The 22,095-nt window shown below is 30.2% G+C and overlaps 1 protein-coding gene across 1 annotated transcript in view; it reads right to left on the reverse strand.

Moving 5' to 3' along the window:
- Window positions 1-331: 331 nt before the first annotated feature.
- LOC124357844 (synapsin) overlaps window positions 332-22,095 on the reverse strand; it is a gene marked incomplete at its 5' end in the record, with an annotated part of 29,710 nt that continues 7,946 nt past the window's right edge. The window contains 6 exons of the mRNA XM_046809920.1: window positions 332-5,784; window positions 11,318-11,573; window positions 14,754-15,018; window positions 16,636-16,841; window positions 17,554-17,658; window positions 20,677-20,812. Of these exons, the coding sequence (XP_046665876.1) occupies window positions 5,597-5,784; window positions 11,318-11,573; window positions 14,754-15,018; window positions 16,636-16,841; window positions 17,554-17,658; window positions 20,677-20,812 (1,156 nt within the window). The remainder of the gene's footprint in view (window positions 5,785-11,317; window positions 11,574-14,753; window positions 15,019-16,635; window positions 16,842-17,553; window positions 17,659-20,676; window positions 20,813-22,095) is intronic.

Below are 22,095 nucleotides of genomic sequence, written 5' to 3' on the forward strand. Positions count from 1 at the left end.
CAAATAGGTGGATCATGAGAATTTTCCATTACCATCACTAATAGAGAGGCTTGTGAATATCTCTTCATCCAGAAAAATATTCCTGATAATGTCTCTACTGAAGGAATGAACTCTCAGACATCTACAGGAAGATTTGACAGGGTCCAAAGGTGGAGAAGACACTTATTTATACTCACTCAGTTGTCAAGGAACACATCCAATAAACTTTGGCATGCTAGAATTTGCTGCAACCAATCTTTTCAGTGTTGTTTTTATGAGCCCTGGACTCCTTTTCTAACCACTATTTCACTATTTATATTACTGATACACGTGGAGGAAATAAATACAAAGATGCATTTTCGATAATACTTTATTGAAGACTTTGATAACAGTGTAATTACTTTATTCTCGTCACTTTCTTATCGTTCGAAATTACTGTCGAACTCTTGATGAATAGGGCCGTTTCAAAAATATTACATGTCCCTTTTGTTGTAAGTATTTTTAAGTAAAATATCTTGCAATCACATGTAAATTAAACAGATGATTTAATCTTCTTCATTTTTATTCACATGGTATTGTTGGAAATTTTGTTTTTTTTTTGCAATTTGAAAAATGCTTTAAGTTTATTTTACTGTGCATTAGAATAATTATTGTATCAATACACTGTTACAATTATTATTAACAAAAATGTATATCAACAAGATGCATGCACCCATTGCACTACAATTCTTACTAATGAAAATAAATTATGAATTTGAGTGATGAGAATCTGTAGGTAATGAATTTGTGTCAAATACAGCTCATCCCTTAATCAAAATACTAGTTTTAGAGAAAGTCTATATAATCTCAGGACAAAACTTGACTTTTCAGCAGTTACTATATAAATCAAAATTTTAAATTGTGGTTAAATTCACACAGTTTTTCTCTGGTTTAAACAGATTTGTTTGATAAATAGATAGTTTTAATATATAGACTAGTCGCTACCCCCAGCACATCTGTACTTACTGTAGTTGGTATATGTAGTTGATATTTCTATTGTTACATTCATATTATTGCTTTACACTTTTAAATGTAAAAATTAAATGTTTAGACATAGCACTCCTCCATTCAAGCATTTTAATCAGTAAAATAATTGTAGGAAAGAAAATTAAAGCATCTGTTCTAAGCACATTTAAATAATTAATTGATTTATCATAATATATTACAGTAGGCTACACACAGAACACACATTAAAAAGACGTACTTAGTATTTTGAAATGATTTATGCTTCTCGTTGAACATGTTGAGGAAAGGATAGAGTGAATAAATGTAATAATTAAAAAAAACTGGTAAAACACAATAAAGATTACAAAAATATGTACAGAATCGGATATTTATGGACATATTGTTATGAAATTTCTATATGTAGGAAACATAATGGGTCATAAGTCAGACCGTAAGTTATGGCTATAAAATAAATTGTATTCTTTTATAATAATATGAATAGTTCTTTATTTTAGATTTTTCATATAGTAACAATGGTTAACAAGCTTTTTTCTGCTAGTTTGATCATTATAAATCATTTCAAAATATTAAAGTAAGCAAACATTAGCATTAATTATTCTATTGCCTTATCTAATGTTGAGTGTAACATTTCCATTACAAAAGTAATGGAAGCAACAATACAATCTAGTCTTTGGTTTCGAAGCTGTTTTCGTAATAAAAAACTTAAAAACACATGAAAAACTTGTCCTAGTGAAAATACTTAATAACAAGTTATTATTGCACACAACGCTATCTAATATCTTACAAGAGTACTAGTTACAATCATACTTGTGAAAAAACTTTGAAAAAAATCACATCAAGATACTACAAAATGTTTTGATTCATGACTGACAACAGAGTGAGAATGACACAAAAACTAAACTATCAGAAGAGAAAATTCAAATGTTATTTTGAAATATATTATAAAAAACACAAACTCTCGTAAATCAGTTTTTAATTAAATGTACACTAATATAACAGTTTTACATTTCTGTTCACACAACCACTCAAAATGTACAGAAGTAAATATGAGACTCAACTTGTTAATCTATCATACGATAATACTTTTAAAAACCTTATTTATTACAGATTTCATATAACTGTGTTTAATTTACTGGATAACATTTGCCCGTAACTGTTATGGTACAGTTTTTACAATAAGTATGGAATAAAACTGGAATTTGTTTTGAAGGAAAGGTATTCTTCTAACCTAAACTAGCGTGACTGTCTATGACTACAGAAATCAGCATAGTACATTAAGTGGAGTTGAATAGCAAGGCTTTGGATTCTTTGCATAAAATCTTTCTTCTGTCTTTGAAACTGATTTTTGTTTTTACTGTTGTTAGGTTGTAGTAAAGTAATGCTTAAAGAGAGGTTGACTGCCAAGCTAATGTTTCAGTGAGATTTTAACACAAAGATGAGAAAATGCTCTGCAAGAAATCAACTCTACGACAAAGCCGTGGCAGTGTTTTGGTTCTCTCAGTATGGGAACATATTTTAATAGCAATTTCTTTAGATTTCAAGTATGTTTTCCCAAACCGGCAAATCAGCCTGCAGAACTTACCCTAAGGCACAGTGGACCAATATTTAATATGCTACATGTTTTACCAATTTTACTCAAGAATTTTAAGTGCCAATTACTAAAGCACATGTTCTCTAGTGGACTGTCTCGTATCTTACATTTTTGAGGATAAATATCAACAGTGTTTATAACGTTGGTAATCTATTACTACACAGAGCTTTAGGTGAGATAACAATAATTTTGGGACGCATAAACAGTTAAAAAGACCACCATTTAAATAACAATTTCAGTATCATAAAAATTGAGCATTAATTGTTTATTCAACAACAGTTTTTTTGGTACGTATATAATAGTTTAAGATTGCTGGATACATTTTTTTTTAACTCTTGATTTCATTTTTAGATATAAATTGTTTGCATAATATGATTTATTCTGTAAATGTGTAAAAGTGTTGGTAAATGTTTTTCATGAGAACTATATAAAAGTAATATTTTTGGGTACTGGAATGATTTTCATTGAAATCCTTACACATATAACATTAGGAGTAAACTAATTTCTAACGGTTATGTAACTTTCTTCATTGCTATTAAATAAACAACAGCAATAATCCCCAAAGATAAATAAAATAGTTACAATAATATTACAAGGTCCATAAATGTTGACTTTCAAGTGAATGTCCCCTTCCCACTAGTTTGGATCACGCTATCTGGTTATAACTAGTTTAAACTAGTCAAAACTGATTTTTCCTAATGGGGTCAATCAAAACCAGTTAAGACTCGTTTTTATCAGTTTTTACTGACATAGACCTTTGACTACCTAAAAACTGTGATAATTAACAAAATTAACATTTCCATCAGTGATTCAACATTTATGTAATACAAATTAAAAATTGGTTTTAAATTTAAAACACCAGTAACACACATGTGGTGAAATATATAAAAAAGTATTTTACAATACTCTAAGAAAAATGTACAGTTAGTTGTAAATTCAAATTTAACTGTTTTTATTGTTTAATTTTCAGATCCTAAACTTTAGCTCAATCATTTTTAAAACTCATCTCAAATGCAATTAAGTTATTAATGGTTTTATCCTTAAACATTTAATTTTTATAACTATGACTTACAGCTATAACGGATTAACTGTATTCATTCTGGACAGCAAAGCTAATGTAGGTATTCAAAACATAGGGCTGAAACTCTCAAAACCACAATGTAATAGCTTTGTATTGTTGTAACACCTTTTAAAAATTTCTGACTTCTTGAATCAAATTTACTAAAAAGACCTTATTCTATTAGTAAATATTGTCTGTTTCATCCTCAGAGGGAAATATAGATTTACTATAGCATCTCTCCTGGTACCACGTAAACTATTGTCAAGCTACCCTCCAAAAAGTTTGATAAAAATGTAAAGGCTTCAGAACTTATTTACATTTTCACATTTTAAATTGAAAACTTACGTTTGGATTCAGACATTGAACGAGAAACAGGAGTATTTATTATTTAAGAGAGTATAACGAATAGACATATATTTTCAACATTGTATAAACAATGTAATACTCGTGTTGCGATGTAATAGGTACTAAATTTCTCTTTCTTAAACTACTAACTTTTCCTCCTTAAAAATATTTAAAGTTCAATGCCTTCATTCGTTGGGAAAGCAAAAGTTCAGAATGTCCACACATGAAGGAAAATACCTTTATAATTTATACTTACTGCATGAAAACCAGAGGCAAATGTGAAACAAGACTTTTTACATACTCTCACATCCAAATGAATTATTGTTATCATTGATTACTGTAATTTTTTAACCACTTACCATTATTATTAAAGACAGTACTCTGTACAAAATTTAAATGCACTAAATCTATAACTACTACTAAACAATGAGTCTATATTGAATTAGAAAACACTCTGAAAGATCAAACACAGCTGCGAGCTGTGGAAGGGCAAATATCTTTAACAATTGTAAAGTTTGTTAAAATTCACTGCTTAAATAACTGTATGACATTTAAGACACTTTATTGTTTTATTTAATGTATTTATAAGCACACAAGTCTGAGGCCTGTGCCTTAGACAGCTATGGGTAATGGTTGACTTGACATTAAGAATATAATCCACAGCGCCCACTGAAAGCGTCACTATAAGCGTACACCAAACAAAAACTCTATAATTTACTACAGACAGCGGAATACACATTGGTTATTTATTATCAATGTTATGACTTAAACACATCACGCAATGAACGAAAATAACACAATTGATTTATTAATTTGCATAAACCAAGTTTTGATCTACGTTTCTTTATGGGTTTATTCAAACATACATTTTAAAAATAACTATCATCAGTTAGATTAAGATGGATGAATAATTTTGTCACTAAAATTTTCTATGCTCTTGAGTTTTATCGGCAACAATACTAACAGTATTAAAAGAATAACAAATTTTATCGTGAACTGCTTCTCTTACACACTTTAAGTTTTGTGTGTGAAACCAAGCAAATCGTATTAATTTTGAGTTTGAAAATATGCATTTGTCATACTTACAGAACACAAGAAACTAACAAAACACATAATGTAAAACTTTGCTTTTGAAAAAAAACAAATAATCAACATTACTGGTAGTAAAGACATGATAAATAAATAATAACACAATTAAAAGCTAGTTAAATAAATACTTTTAAGGTGTTAATGAGTAAAGCACATTGCTACGTAACGCATAAAATAGAGAACTTGGTGAAATAAAAATTACGAGACAAAACAAAGCAACTCATTTACTGGTAGCTATTGTCTGTTTTGAAATAACCGATTGAATTACTTTAAAACAGAATCATCTAAAAGAAAGACATTAATACATTTTAACTAACATTTAATTGAACAAGCCAAACCACTACCACATCACTTTACAGTTTTAGAACTTACATAAAGATCAACATAAATGTGCCTATCAAACAGACAAGTATACGAAAAATTATCACAGCGTTAAGAAAATATCAACAGATTCCTATACATATAAGCTAACTTATTATAATACTTTACATTCATAACATTTATAATAATAACCAATCCAAGCTTATTTACATATCACCGAATATGCCAGCGAATGTTTTCCTCAGATTCTTCATGGTGTCTTCCGTGTCCTCTCCGGTGACACTGCCGGTCGTAGAGCCCTGGCGTCCGAATGATGCTCGTTGCGCCTGAGCGGCGTCCTCGGGCCGTCGGGACGACTGCTGACTGACACTGCTCATTGTGCTGCTCTGTGACGCTGAAACACACATCATCTGATCAGCCACTGCTGCCACTACGACGACACACACAGCAAGGCGGGGGAGTCTACAGCTTACCTTCGATTCACCTGCCATCGCCTTCACTCCTCAGCAGATGTCACCTATAGTTGTGCAAGCAGTTTAGCAAATAAAAAGCCTTTAAAGCTGAATGCCATTCACCATTCACTCACTGGTGTGAACGTCACAGAATGATTCACTCAATAGTTTACAAACCATAATGGTCATTGTAATAGATTTCATTGGCATCTTCTTGATAAAACCTGCTTCTACAATCTTTGAGAATTCACTTTGATTGAAAAGAGTAAAACAGCTTCTTTACCCAACTGTTGTTCTGTTGTCTCTCAAGCACCAGTGAAGATTTATACTTCAAGATCTTTTCACCAATTCAGTTCTCTTCTACAAAACTCTATTTTGGAAACCATGAGCCAATCATTTTTTAGAAGTATACAACTTAGTTTATCATGAAATTTGTAGAGTAATTTCTACATGAAGAAAGAAATGAACCACTAGCCCTACCAGTTTTTGTGGAGGTTTTGACCACTTTTAGCCTGTTTGCATTTAACCTTGTTGCCTGAGGCTAATCTAATGATTTTATTATGTTTCTGATGGTTAGTTTTAAGTGAGTCTAGGCTAAAAATATGACATATAAAAACATATGTTTGCTATGTTAACTCCTTTCGACACTCTTAACATTTCAACCTCCACCAAATCTACGATGTTTTGAGGATCAATTTATTTCCTAAAGTAGAATTCCTATATTGATTTCACAGAAAAAATTTAGGTTGTTTACTTATACAATACAAATAAGCTTTCTGATTTTGGGTTCTATAACGGACTTTCTGGCTTCTAATGATATGTACAGGTCATTTATGAAAAATCCAGTAATATTTTGAGGATTTGTGAAAACAAGTCAAAGAAAAACAAAATATGTAATAGTAAACATGGGGCATAAATGCTTACTTAGTATGGCACCTGGCTGTCTATATGTGCTTTTCACATTTCATTCTTTACTTCAGAAACAAACAAAAAACTCAAATTTTACCCAATTATTGTTTTTACAGCTGCAAATCTAGAGTAACATTAATATTACATCATCTATTACATTTACAAGTTGGCAGACTATTGAACCTTTTAAAGCTTAATAATATAACAACTGATAAGTCATTGAAGATATGGAAAGAATAATAAAAGTTGGTAAATTTAATTACAAACATTTTGATAACTAAAACATAAAAAGCGGTGACAAAATAATGAGGATGTAAGCTTTTAACTGTTTTAATGGACAGCAAAATATTTATTATTTAAAGGTTTACAGCATCATTACCCGTGCACTACAACAGTTAGATGTCTATATCTACATTATTTACTGACTGATCTAGTTGTAAAAATGTTTGTATTTAAATTTAGCTTCTATCATTCTTAGAACTTTCATAAACTCAGTTTTTACAGTATTAAGCTTTAAGTTATCAACCATCCGTTATTTTGAAACATGATAATATATTATTAATTTTTCTCTTGATTTGAGACTGCAAGAACAATTGTGCCACATTTGAGTTTTTATATTACCTAGTTTCAGAAATAAAAATAAAATACAAAATACATACAAGAAACTAATGCATTTCCGACCCATGTTTAAATCACATTTCCCAACAAAGACACCATAAAAAGGACAAAGAAGCAAAATATTACCGAAAAGTTCATAAACACTCTGTATGAATGAAAATGTTAGCACCAGAGAAATTATTAATTCTCTTCCTATTTTCTTTATACTGCCTTTAACATTCAAGAAAATATCATTTGCATCCGTTCATGAATTGTGTGGTAGAAATATTTTGTGTTTACGGCCAGTTCAGTGCATCAATTATTATACAGTTATCAATTATTATTATTATAAATTATCATTTTTTGTTGAGAATCGTAATCTATTTTGAATGCTTTAAGGTAATTACCACCTTTTGATTAATTACCTTAAATTTAAATATTAGGTATTTTTGTTATTGTCACAGTTTAACGTACTCAATAATGTGTTAAGTACTTTCTCTAACATATTTGTAGTTACTGTTGTTGCTGTCATGAATTTTTCAAGATTCAACCTTTTTCAAGCAGCAACAGATTTTAGCATTGGATTTTGCCAATGATAACATTTTCCCCATAGATTGCTACATAATCAAAGATCCTGTTTACTTATTATGACACGTTCCTTATCATTGGCTGAAACAAAAATATAAAACAGGCACACCTTAATTGATTGTACAATATATTTGTTGTTAAATCTCAAAACATATGAAATCTTAAAACCATCCAACAGATAAATAATTTTAGTCTAGGAGCAAACAACTAATTTAGACTGTATAAGTAAACAGCCAGTTTTTCTTGAAATCAGTAGAGGAATGTTTCCCAAGAAAGAAATCAATCATCAGTATACTAATTTTGGTGAAGGTTGAAATAGGAGTTTATCAAAAGAGTTAAAAATGTATATTTTTCTGATATATTTTTCCTAGCTTAATACTCTTCAAACCGACTGTGAGACACATTAATAATAGTTATATCACTGGCAGAAGATAAACTATAAAGTCACAGATAACGGACAAGGAGATCGAAAGTTACCACTTCAAACATCTATATGGTTAGCTGAAGCTGGTTTAATATTTATTTACATGTCTGATGGTCAATTTTAAATGTATTGAGCTAAAAAATATGTGATGTGGGAATAAACTATCATTTTATATTTTTAAACATTTTTATAGAGGTCAGTTTGACCTCTACTAAAACTAATGTGGATGACAACCAATTTCTTTCTAAGCAAATATTTCTTTATCGATTTCAAGAAAAACCAGTTGAGTGCTTATACAAAGCAAATTATCTCTCAGCACTTTGACTATTAATTAAAGGAACTGAATATAGTATTATAAATCTGTAAAAATATCTAAAGCCAAAGAATGTTTACTTTTTGAAAATAACAAATTAGATTTAAGTTAGTAGTCTTTCCTCCTATATTCAAACATTTATGTTCTCATATACTCAGATCATAAAACCTGTTACATCTATCCTTTCATCTTTCCTTGGAACATAAGATCTTACTCCTCTTCTTGTACTTCCTCTCTCTCTATTTTTTCTAACTTCACAAAGAACGCATACTTTATTTTTTTAAGGAAAGGCCGATCCCCTTTCAAGCCATATTCTGCTTGTCTTCATGGCCCACAGGCCTGTGCGAGATCTTATCAAATAGAATAAAGGAGAGAGTTGGTTCAGTACAATATAGATAGATTGTACTGATAAAATACTAAGTCCTGCATCTTAGACCGCTCAGCCACCAACACTTTAACTCTTTACGCTTCTCTCTTTTAAGCTATAAGTAAAGTTGTTTTGAATAGTTGAAAATATTATTTTGTTAATTTAATGTAATGATAAAGTCGTTATTGTCCATAATGTAATTGCTCTGTTTTATACTTCACTATATACATGACATTTGGTAAAACTTTATATGTCTGCATATAAATACAAGGGGTGACATCTAGTATGCATTTTCATTCAATTCCTCCTTAGTCTATCCAATTTGTCTGGTAGTAGTACGTTTCAAGTTTTCCTTTCATCTCTTCTTTATCATTGTTGTGCTACTTTTGTATGTATATACAATACCTTCTACAATATACTTTCTTATAATTATTTATAGCTAGCCAACTTCAAAGTTTTTTTGTTACTTGCATGCGTAATATAAATCTCTTTGTTGGTAACTCTAACTACATGTATAAACGACATAATTAAAAATAGAAAAAAAATTGGAAATTGAATATTTTAACTTAAGAAAATTTAAACAAAATCGCTAGCCATTGCACATTTGATCAGCTGAAAGTAAAAAAATATGTTTAGTTAAGCTAAAATTAGTTTGTGCAGTTCAAATTATTGGTAGGCACAATAAGTTTTGTGAATTTCAATTTGATAAATAATTTGGAAACTATACCAATAATAATCAATTTTGCTTTTTTCACCCATGATATGGTAAACTGTTTTTATAGTATACTGTAATTGAGCTGTTTTAGAAAAACAAAAAAGACCAAGAAAAACTCATTTAAGTTTTGCAGTCTATAAAATTCATGCAACCTGGTTAAATTGAAATTGTGTGATGTAATACGCATAGATTATTTATTTGTTTGTTTGGAGTTTATTTTTGTCTTGTATGATTTGTTTATTTTAACCTACATTGAAATTATTTGTTAGGTTAGTTATTAACCTGAAGAGATCAGATTGTAGATCTCGAAACGTAGTGTTACTGATTTTTTGTATCGCTGAACAATGGCAAATATCCAGAAAAATCCTTATTTATTTGCCTTATAAAATTTATATAGCCTTATATAACACATACAACTATGTGTTAACTATGTTATACTGTATAATTATGTTGAAGAAACCAACAGAAATTATTTAGAAAAAAATAACATTAATTTGTTCATTCATACTCTTCCTCTTGTTTTGTTGTAATCACTAATATATTTCTATTGTATTAAAAATTATTATTTAAATACAAACAATTAAAATATTAACTGTTATATTTTACATACTTTTAAATTATATAAAAATTGTAGAATGCATTTAATCCTACAATTTCTGAATATCTTGCTTTATTATTTTAAAGATAATCCTGTGGATGAAAATATTAGATGATTGGTGACTTAATGGCATTTATTCAACAAATGTTACATATACAATATCTCTGCTAATCTAAGAGGCCATATAAGCTACGTGACTAACATCACATTCTGTAGAAGGTAAGGTACACAGATCACAGAAATGGAGAAGAGAAAGTCCAAATATCACAGAGTACATGAACAAGTAGCTCACACAACATCTATACACTCAAGCTGAACAACATTAACATTATGATTTTATGTTCTTCCAGCTTACAACAGTTATGATGAAATCATAGTACTCAGTAGAAATCGTAGTAAACATTGGAATTTTTATATTGAAATATAGTACCAAAGGAAGAAATAAATCCTTTGTGGAGGATTTAAAAAAGGCAGTTCAAGTTTAACAATAATTGTTTGCACTAAAATATTTTTATTTTGTCTTGAATTAGGTGTTACAATTATAGTTTTGAATTAAAAATCTTTCAAGTCTAATAGAAATTTAAAATGTTATAGAACGCAACATAAAATTTAATTACAGATTAATACTCATAATGTTGCAAACTTTCTCTAAGCGTTCCAGCAGATATATTTTAGTCAGTATAGAAATTACAAGTTTGGACTTGCTTTAACATGGTAACACAACACTAGGAATAAGAGTGGTTTAAACATTAAAGCAGTTTGTTGAGATTTTTTGTAGACTAATCATTCTTGAACGTTTACGTTAATAGCAAACTATGTTGTGAACATTACTCTGTCAACAAATGACAGATGTTACAGAACGTACGTCTCTACAGTGCTTGTACATTACTGATTGTCACACGGGTAAAGCACACTTAGTACATAACGTTACGCTGGGGCTGCAGGCTGTATCTCCTGGATTTACCTTGGGAGTCTCGTCTGGGCTGTGGGCTGGTGCCGGAGGCGGGAAGGTCCGCCAAGGCACTCCGCTCCTCACTGGTAGGAGAGCCGGGAGCCGGCGGGGCTCCACCCACCGTGCTGCCCACCATAGATCCACTCATAGAACCACCCATAGAACCGACCATTGAACCACCCATGGATCCACCCATAGATCCACTTTGCATGCTGGACATTGATGTGCGAGATGCTGTTTTTGTCAGAGTTGAAGGTCGACAGTATTGCTGAAACACAATTCATGAGAATTGTATACAATGTATTGTGATGTGACAAAAATATAAATAAATAAACCAATACAATGGAGTATCGGACCCAACAGAACAAACTTTTCTGACTTCGAACTTCTAACCAAAGTCTGAAAAACAGATCGAACTAAGTAACTTTATCACATGTGTTAAAATGTCACATAACAAAATGTCGTATGACTGTACTTAGTTTGTTTACAAATTTGTTTATTCTTCAATTTTCTTGTTGTCAATTTTTGTCTGCTCTCTTACCATTGTAGACTTTTATTTTTACCTTTATACTCCAAAATATTTTTCCTTGGACTAAGAGGAAACTATGTACCAAGTTTAAAGTCTATAGGACCTTTCTATCAAGAGTTATAGAATGGCAGACAAATATACATATATATATATATATATTCCCAATCTTTGGCTTCATCTTTATTTAACAGAACTGGAACATCTTTCTCAGAAGTTGGTCATTCTAAATCAACAAGATCTGTTTTCAGATGCCATAAAAGTGACACTAACTGAAGAATGAATGCATATGTAGCTTTATTGAGCCAATGAATCATTGAACAATTTTCAAACCGTTGTAATTTTATGTTAAACATTTATTAAGAAAGCGATTTTTGTAAAATTTATGTGCACAATGAAGTGTAAAAAATGTTCTTGGCTTGGTAAGTCATGAAAATTTGGATTTGAATGGACATAAACAAAATGTTGATTTTAATTCATTCAAATATATATGCATTATCAATATTTGTACCTTTATAAAAACTGAAAATCTAAGAATCATATATTTTTTATACATTTACAAGTGTGCCAACATAAAGAAATAGCTAACATTTATTTGGTTAGTGGATTGAGCATAACTGTTTGAGCAATGTGTGTTTTAGTAATCAGCTGTTCTAAACTAAACAAAAATACTCTGATGTGACTAACATTGGGACTGTGGAAGCTCGGTGGGTGGGGCAGAGCCCTAGTTGAATGTATTTTAAATCCACAATAGGCACATCTATACTATAAGACCCCAGATTGCCACCTACTATGTACATAAAAAACGTTCTTGATACATTACACTGGAGTAACAAATCATTAAATTATTTTAATGAAATATAGATATATGTATTCTCTCATATAGCTAATTTAAGTAAAATACTACTCTGTTAGAAAAGAACTATAAGAATAATGTTAACACGTTCATGATGACATGTACCCCATTGAGTACACGTGATCTTTCACAACTGCTGTCGTGTACCCGATCGAGCTTTTTTAAAGTACATCATGCGCCCGATGGGGTACACGTTGCTATGCATTTTATTGTTGTGTTTTTATTGTGTGCCTGTCTTGGAGGTTTGTTACATTTGATCCCACGCTTAGATAAATACCTGACTATTGTGTACCCCATTGGACGCACAATTGCTTAATTTTTAAGGTAAATTCATTTTTTAGGTACCCCGTAGGGCACGTGGAGGAAAATTGAAAAACAATAATAAAATAATTGTTTTGTGCAAAATTGCGAAACCTACACACCTTTTTTGTTATACTTAATATTTTATGTAAAAAAACCGATTAAGGTATTTTGCCATTATTATTTAAAAATTCAACAGCAAATAAAAAGGTATAGAAAAACGCTGACACCGTGAACGTGTTAATGTTACTGGATGAGCATTAGCAAAGCCTATTACTTGAGGGGCTGTAATATTTTATGTCCATTTGTCTATAAGATATCTTAAGTACAAAACTGAGGTATAGACAGCAAAGCCTATTACTTGAGGGGCTGTAATATTTTATGTCCATTTGTCTATAAGATATCTTAAGTACAAACTGAGGTAGACTAGACAGCAAAGCCTATTACTTGAGGGGCTGTAATATTTTATGTCCATTTGTCTATAAGATATCTTAAGTACAAACTGAGATATAGACTTGAAATTTTAACTAATAAATTTTAATCATATCTTGAGAAAGATTGGAACTTCATTTCTACATACACAAGAATGAGTTTAATGAAGTATGTCTATCCATGGGATTGGGGAGGGCTTTTTAAACTCTTTTCTTTGTCTGGGAGCTCTGTACAAATATTACTTCTGTGTGACTGTCTGATGGTCTATCTGTCCACTGAACATCTCAAGAATAAAAATGAGCTATGACTTGAAATGTTACAAACAACTTCAGTGAAGCCAGTTTCACAACATAAGATGTGATATACTCGTACTTTGTTAGGGTAGAAGTGAAAATCAACTCTATTATTAATTAATTAATAGATTTTTATTCAGTCACTCATACTTGTTAAGCTTTTAGACTATAATAATAATAATTATTATAAAACAAAACAATTCTTACAAAAATTCAGGAACTCATAAAATTAATTGTAGTGATTGAAAAAGAATACTACATTGGAAAGTAAAGTCTAAATTTTCATATTGCAATTTAAGGAACATGTAATTAATTATAAGCTTTAAAATCAAAATCTAATTTTGCAGAGCTTGCAAGTAAACCTTTAATAAAAATATAAAAGAAAATATAAAAATTATTGCTATTGACAAAAAAGGTAAAAACATTATATTCTAAAGAAGAGCTGTTCATTTATTTAATTTATTAAAGAGATTCAAATAATATGTTTAACATAATGCAAATAAATACCAAAAATTGAATACTTGAACAAATATCAAATTTAAGAAAGTAATCTCAAATTGCAGCAATTTTTGTCAATATAATATAATTATTTTTAATTTATTAGATATCATCAACATATGTGTTATATTTTTTGTTTATTTATAGTTTATTGTGCTGAGGTTATAATATAACTGTGACCACAATGTAACTCGCCGAACAGGTGTCTTATAATAAATAATGAATAAAGGTTACTATGTTAATATACTAATTATAATAGACCTAAACAGTGAATTACAAAGTTTACTATAGTATATATATTTTTTGTGAGTTTTCACAAATAGCCACGGCCAAAAATGGTACTAGTTACTAGTACTAGTACTATTATATTAGTTGGTTTTATCTCATGTTGTGCCACATTACGCATGAAACAAATTACATGGAGTAAAATATTTTGAGATATTATTCAAATTAAGCTTTTGTTAATTAATTGTTCTACTGAACATGCTTACGAATTCGATTACTAGATTATGAACAGTAAATATGTATTTGATAAAAACTTACCTGCATTCTCTGAGTGACCAAGTCAGCAATATGCCTTCTGTCTTCTTCTTGAGTGTCTCCCATCAAAGATAAAGCGCTATCGTTGACCTCGATGATGTATTCCCTGCCATCCCTCGCTACGATCATCTCCAGGGCACAAATGTCTAGACCTCCAAACATCGCAGCCACTTCGTCTAACCACATCTTGTATCTTTCTGGCATCTGAATCTGCTCCAACATTGCTGAGCCCGTGTTCGTTTTCCAGTTACCCGATATTGACTTCCTCCTGTTAACATAAAAATGCTTAAAATTTACGTAAAAAGTAAAATTTCCTGAGGATATAAATTATAATTAAAAACAGCTTAATGATGCTAAATAATAATTTTAAAATCATTATTTAGGCATGGAAATATTTATAAATCTACTTCATGTAAAAACACTTAACCGTAATATGAATTACAATAAATTAATTCTTCAAGATGGCTGGATGGATTCATTAAAATATGGCCTCTTAAATTGGTGATTTTTAATTTATCTATCTAGTTGCCTGACAGTCGGTTTCATTGTATCAAACTAGGAAAAGTATAATCTGAGAAAAAACATATCGGTTCATACTTTTAACCCTTTTGATACTGTACTATTTCGACCTCCACCAAAACTAGTATGGCGCATAGAATAATCTTTTTTTGTCACATAAACTCTTATGAGTTATTAACAAGGTCGATAAAACAGCCAGTGCAGACTAGAGTTCTTTCTTAAAAAAAATTGTTCAATTGAAAAACCAGATAGTGTGCTTATTATAAAATGCAAATTGGCACTCAGCTTTTGGACTCAATAGAAACAAACAGTAGGCTATATTTCAGCAACTGGTGGAGTATCATATAACAAATTATAAAAGTGTTTTAGAAAATCACATTAAAAAAAAAACCATCTGTTCTTATAAGTATTTCGTTACCTCAAAAGGTTTTAAGAAATATATGATAACATTGCAACAATGCATTTACAAACATATTTTCTAACTGATTATTTGACAACAAGTAAATAGGCTATTTTAGGTATAATTACGTATCTTCTAAGGGTTAAAAAGTGCTATAAAAGTTGAGATAAAGAATTCAGTTTCGTTATTACAATTTTAAAAGGAATTTATCTAAAAAAGGATTATTTTTTTTGTTTTTTTACATTTGTTAATTCCAATTTTAAATTGAGAGGAAGTTAAAAGAATGTATTAGCGTACCAATTAATTATACAGTATGACTGGGTAAAATAATTCTATATTGGATCAAAGGTTGATCTCTAGTTGTTAAAAAGGGATCAGCTGATGAAATACTGTTAGTTAAGTCTCCTCTCGGTGAATGCTGCAAATCTGGTAAGTTTAAATAATGAAGCTTAGTTTACATCTCTATTAAGATTACAAATTGAGTAAGTGTTTGATAGATTTACCAATATATATGCACATTAAAATAATTTTACATTTTGAAATCTGTAATCTGATCTCAAAATCTTCTTTAGGTAAATGACTATACTAATACATGACTACAATCAGAAAAAAACGTTCTGGTATGTTTTTGTTTACTTTAATATAGGTTGTAGTGTAGTGATGCATTAGTTTAGTCATGTACCTGAAGAGGAAATCAGATTGCAGATCTTGAAACATAGTGTTACTGATTGTATTGTATCACTGAACAATGGAAAATGTCTGGAAAAATCCTGGAGCAATCCTTCAATCGTTATAAACAAACTTCAAACAAAGAAAATACTTGTATTTATTATTTAAAACTTATTGTGACATAACTGAGGGAGTGATTTAAAATGGCTTTGTCATTAAGAACTGAAATATACTCTTCAGCCTTGACATTGATCTGCAAGTTATTTGATTTCCATGGCAGGAATTTTTATTACTTACATAAAAGATTTGTAGTTGTCCCCAATTTTCTGCACATGGATGTCATACTTGCTGTCTACGTAAGGCTCTGTGGTGCAGTATGTGTTCGCCACCGCCACCACCGATGCCATGTCCTGGAAGTCTGCGTTGTTCTCCACTTTTACTTTGCCGAGTCCGCTGTGGGCGTGGCCGATCTTGAACACTACTGGGAATCGAGGTGCACTTAACTGGAAAACAGAGACAGCTGTAAACCGGCTAAAATATGACATATGTAAAAATGAATTACTGTAAGAATACTGGACTTTACAAAAAGTGGTTTACAGAGTTGCTGGAGTCCAAAGTGAAACACATTGTTTGAATAAATTTATTTCAGAATCAGAAGGACTTTTCAAAATTGCCTTATGAGAGATGTGCACTCATTAACTCCAAGTTGGATGGAACTATAATCAAAGCCATGATCTTCCTGGCAGCATAATAACAACGAGGTGATAAACTAACTTATTTAGGTCAGCAGATAGTTAGTTAGATAGAGTACAGTGAAGAGAAGTGGGAGTTGACAGCTTATTCTAAGTATATTCCATGCCTGCCAACAATCCAGTTCTTTACATCCCTTAAGCTGTTGTAACTGATACAGACTTTTATGCTTCATCTGACTCATGAAGACCTTTCAAAGATGTGTTAATGATTTTAAAGTATTGCTACAGAAAGTCTGTTTGGAAAATACAAAATTTGTTTTAGTTCTAGTTAATTAATCTCATTGAATATGTCATGATAATGATTTTTTATATAAATTTATTTTCACATGTTGCTTATGTGCTTCATATTTCATACTAACTTAAAGTTTATGACAGCACTGAATAAATTGTAATAATCTTACATATTTATCGTAAATTCTATAGTAAAGTTATACACTAGAGTAAAACTCATTGGGATACTCACCATTTCCCTAAAGTTGGGGTAGTAGGTTTGATCAATCAAGGGAAAATTTTCTTTTCCAAGGCGTCTTTGAATTTGAAGCAAGTGAGCGAACACCCAAGGTTTGTCCTGAAAGAAGAGACCTCATGATAACTGCAATGTGATAAGAAATCTACGATTATTTCTTTTCTGAAGTCGATTATTGTCAGAAAACTGACTGCTGGTGATAGAATGCAACAAAAACATAGATTTATGGCTCACGTTTTTAATCCTGGCCTAGTTTTCAAAATATAGGAACAAAATATAGGAATATAGGAACTGACGAAGCCTATTGTAATTTTGTATTACTTAATGGTCAATAAAGATCTTGATTCTTGATTCTTGAAAATATCACCCAAAAATACAAATTATTTACTTTAATGTATGTACTAAAAATCCTAGTACTATTTTGTCTGTTTTGGAGACCTTTGTAAAACAATAATTTTTTTATTATTTTTCAGGCAATTTTCAAGTTTAACATTATTATAATAGAAATATAAACACATAAAATAGAATACTAAAAATAAATAAGTAATAAAATCAAACAGCAGAATGCTTTTTCAACAAGCAAGTTATAAAGCCACAGATTATATGTTCTATACCATTTATAAAATATTGTATAAAGTTTAGTTCACAATTTTAATAGAAAGATCAATTCTTTATGATCATTTAGGTGTAGTGCAAATGAGGTTTCTTTATGTTTTATACTTTAAATCAATTAATTTAAATGTCATTAACTACAGACATTCGGGTTTTATGCAGATATAATGGATGTCCATAAATACAAACGTTGAGATCAAAATGGTTAAACAGTTTTAAAAAATCTTTAAAAATGAAGTTATGTTACATTTGAAATTGTTGTGGGAGTAAAAATCCAGAGTAAAACTGTATAACTCAAATGCACAGATCTCCCAAACTTGCAGGAATCTACTAAGACTAGATGTTCATGATTAATTATTGCTAATTGGTTGTTTCGCTAATGAAATTTCAAGGGATAACACAGGATAGGGTTGCTAAGGTGGGAAGGGTTGATTCAATACAAATATTGAGTTCATCTCCATTTCACCTTCCGATGTAGTGAATTGTATGAAATCTGACTCTGTCACAGACTTGAATTCTGGAATCAGGAGTCCACGTCAGTCTGAAGTCCAACAGAAGTCGTTGATAAAGAAGGTAAAAACAAACTCTTTGCATCGTTACATCAGAGACACATAGACAACAAAATAAAGTGCAATCTGGATGAAGAGATGATGATACAATCATTTCAGGTGCTCCACTAAACGGAAGGTGAAATGGAGCTGAACTCTACATTAGCATACGATGAAGTCATTTACCACTGTTACAATGTTATAAATAACTGAAATATAACCTCTTCAGGACTCTTATTTGTTCTGTTTTTGATGCTAAATAATAATTATTAGTATGAATGAAGATTAACAAATTAAGAAGCATATATTTATTATACACCAAATCAATATTACAACAGAAAAATTGTGAGTATGATGCACACTTTGTTGAAGGGAAGAAGTAACTGGTTCTTTAACTTTATTTTTAACATTCGGCTATAATTTTCATTACCAAATTGTGTATATAAAAACAATTAGACAACAAGCATTAAATCTGTTGTTATTTAATTTTTGTTATTTTGTGGTGTAGTGATTATGTTTGATTGCTTGATCTGGTATTGACTTTGTTTGGTTTTACCTCACATTTTAGAGTTTAAAACCTTAAATAGCAGACATCAATCCTAAAACATTGTGTTGCAATGATTTGAATATTTGGAAAATGCCTGTAACACTGTTATTCTTTTCAATAAACTTTAAAAAAAAACTACAAAAGTGGTATTAGCAACAAAAAAGCATGTTATATATGCATGGCTATATTTTATTAACCATTAAAAGTCATCTATTAAAAAACATTTGCCTACAGAAATATCGAAGACCTATGCTAGAGTAATAGTACTTACGAATACTATACATTGAACTCAAATTTGCTTAAGATGCAGAACTTACAAATACTTAAGAAATTTTACAAATGCTTAATCTTGGTTGACTATGTTATGGAAAATCTATAAAATAAAATGCAGAATTTCAGTTATAAAATACACACAATAATCCTTTCAAATAAAAATATGTATACATTTTTGTGTTACGAGAAAAGTACAATATATAACCAAATTATCAGTTTTGGAATGCAATACTTTAGTTGTACTTAAAAATGCATAGAAATTTACGCAAATGAAAGGAATTCACATTGTTTACCTCCTACTAATAACACTAAAGGTGTAACTAGCAAAAATCTGGTTGTTGTTGTAATGAATCTTGGCAATTTGATTTTTCTGTAGCAACTGGCCATAAGAAGTCAGTAATATTACAAAAATGCATTGTTGTATTTTAAGAACAATGAGTTTTCTCTACTGACCAGTATTTTCCCATTCATTCAAATGATGTGTTGGTAAAAAAAACTTCCAATGAAATATCCAGATGCAGCAGTCCTACAATAAAGAGGATCAGGGGAGTAGCATTTTTACCTTGTTAAATTGACTGAGGTTAGTAAATGACATTACAAGTCAAATATAGTTTATCACCTTGATTTTACCTCCATAAAAAATTTCTAAACTTCAAAAACGTTTACTTTCTTATTTTTCTTGCCTTAGAGTTATGGGAAATGTGTAATTTAAAAATATGATCAATACATAGGCAAACACTTTTTAGATCTTTCAATATTTTTATGGGGTATTCCGAAATATTTTTACGTTTTTAGTTGTTTATCATTTAAATTTCAAATAGTAACAGTTTACAAAAAAAGTAAAAAGCAGTATTATTGATTGTATCTGTAATATATCTCCCATAACACTACAACAACAGAAATAAGGGTTTAAATGTGTTTGAGGTTAAACACTGCTTGAAGGTTAAAAACTCAAGGTCATTTAATTCCAGCCAGATCTCAGAGTATAAGTGAGTGACAATATGTGATATGATGTAAGCATTTAGAATGTAATATATTACACATGTGGTATAAGTACTCAATTACTTTCTGATGTGCATGCATTTTTTCACTATGTACACAATTAATTACATACAAATAAAGGTGTTCTAGTGCAGATACCTGAAAGTTGTAGACAGCATGAAGTGAGTTTATACTGGGAACTCCTCCAAATTTGAACCCCAAAAGTAGATTTTTATTGTCTTCTCCAGCATCTCTTAGATTTTGACGGATTAAAACAAAATCTGGTTTAAATGATCTGAGGACAGAAGAAAATAATTCTTTAGAATGTTAGTATGTAATGTCTAAGTGATGAAGTTACAAAATACTTAAATTTAAAAGTAGTTTTTGAAAACAATAATGATTTGACCCCTTAGAAGTAGTGTCTAATTGTATGTAGCTCAGTGTCTGTGGATAAAACTTTAATTAAGAGCCACCAGCTGCAGTAGGTGCCGGAACTGTCAATAATGTTAAGAGCCGGCTGTACTGGTAGACATCTTGACTGTAACCCTATAAGAACAATGTTAAAAGTTGCACACTTTTACGGCCTTATTATTAGTCGTAAAACTATGTGAATATCTTATTTAAGAGATATAATTAATACACATGCATACACTTCTTAGATTTTAAATATTTTTATAGGTTATTCATTATAAAATGCTGAAATTTTTTGAACTTCAAAATTGAGGAAGTATACATTTTACAAAAAAAAAAAAAAAACTAAGTGTTTTGATGCGTAATAACTAAATCTTTAAAAGAAGACCCCCTATAATGCTAAGATTAAACATAGAGGTGTGTTTTAGCATTGTTTTTATGACATAACCTGTAAATTATGTTTTGAATGAATAAACGTTTTGATTCTTTGATTATTTTATGAATAAAACATAGTTTTTGAGGAAACACTTTTGTTTCTTAAAAAGACAAAACCTTGTTTCAGAACTATTGATAGTAAAAACGGAGCATAATGTGGTGTTGGTTTGAGAAAGTGTGAAAGTAATAAAAAAATTTCATTTGTTTATTTGTAACATGTTGACTGTTACAGATGCCTTACGGCGCAAATTAAAATTGACGCTAGTGACTTCGCTCAGTATAAAGCCATAGGAATGTGTTACATTAAATTTGGCAAACAATTGGAAACAAAATTTTTCTTTCATGCACAATAAACTAAACTCACAAATATGATGTTCATACTTGATTATCCTAATTTAAATGATTAATTTGTATTCTTAAAGACTATGTAATAAAGTCTTTAAGCTCTTAATAAAGTAAACTCTGCATTTAAAAACAACCCAGTTTCATGGCAAGTATTTTGTCAGGTTTTTTTCTTTTAAAAGAAGAGGCCAATCTCTCTTACACTGCTACCTTCATTGGCCACTGGCCTACGCAAAAATCATATAAAACAGAATAACGGAGAGAATCCATACAGTACAAGATCGAAGGTACTGATAAAAAGTGCTAAGGTCACAGACAAGAATCCAACTTGTGTTATCTCTAACTCTGGTTCAAACTCCTCCCATTTTTTGTGCACTCTCAGTTTATATA

Source organism: Homalodisca vitripennis, chromosome 1, assembly GCF_021130785.1.
Source record: "Homalodisca vitripennis isolate AUS2020 chromosome 1, UT_GWSS_2.1, whole genome shotgun sequence".
Taxonomy (NCBI): Eukaryota; Metazoa; Arthropoda; class Insecta; order Hemiptera; family Cicadellidae; genus Homalodisca; species Homalodisca vitripennis.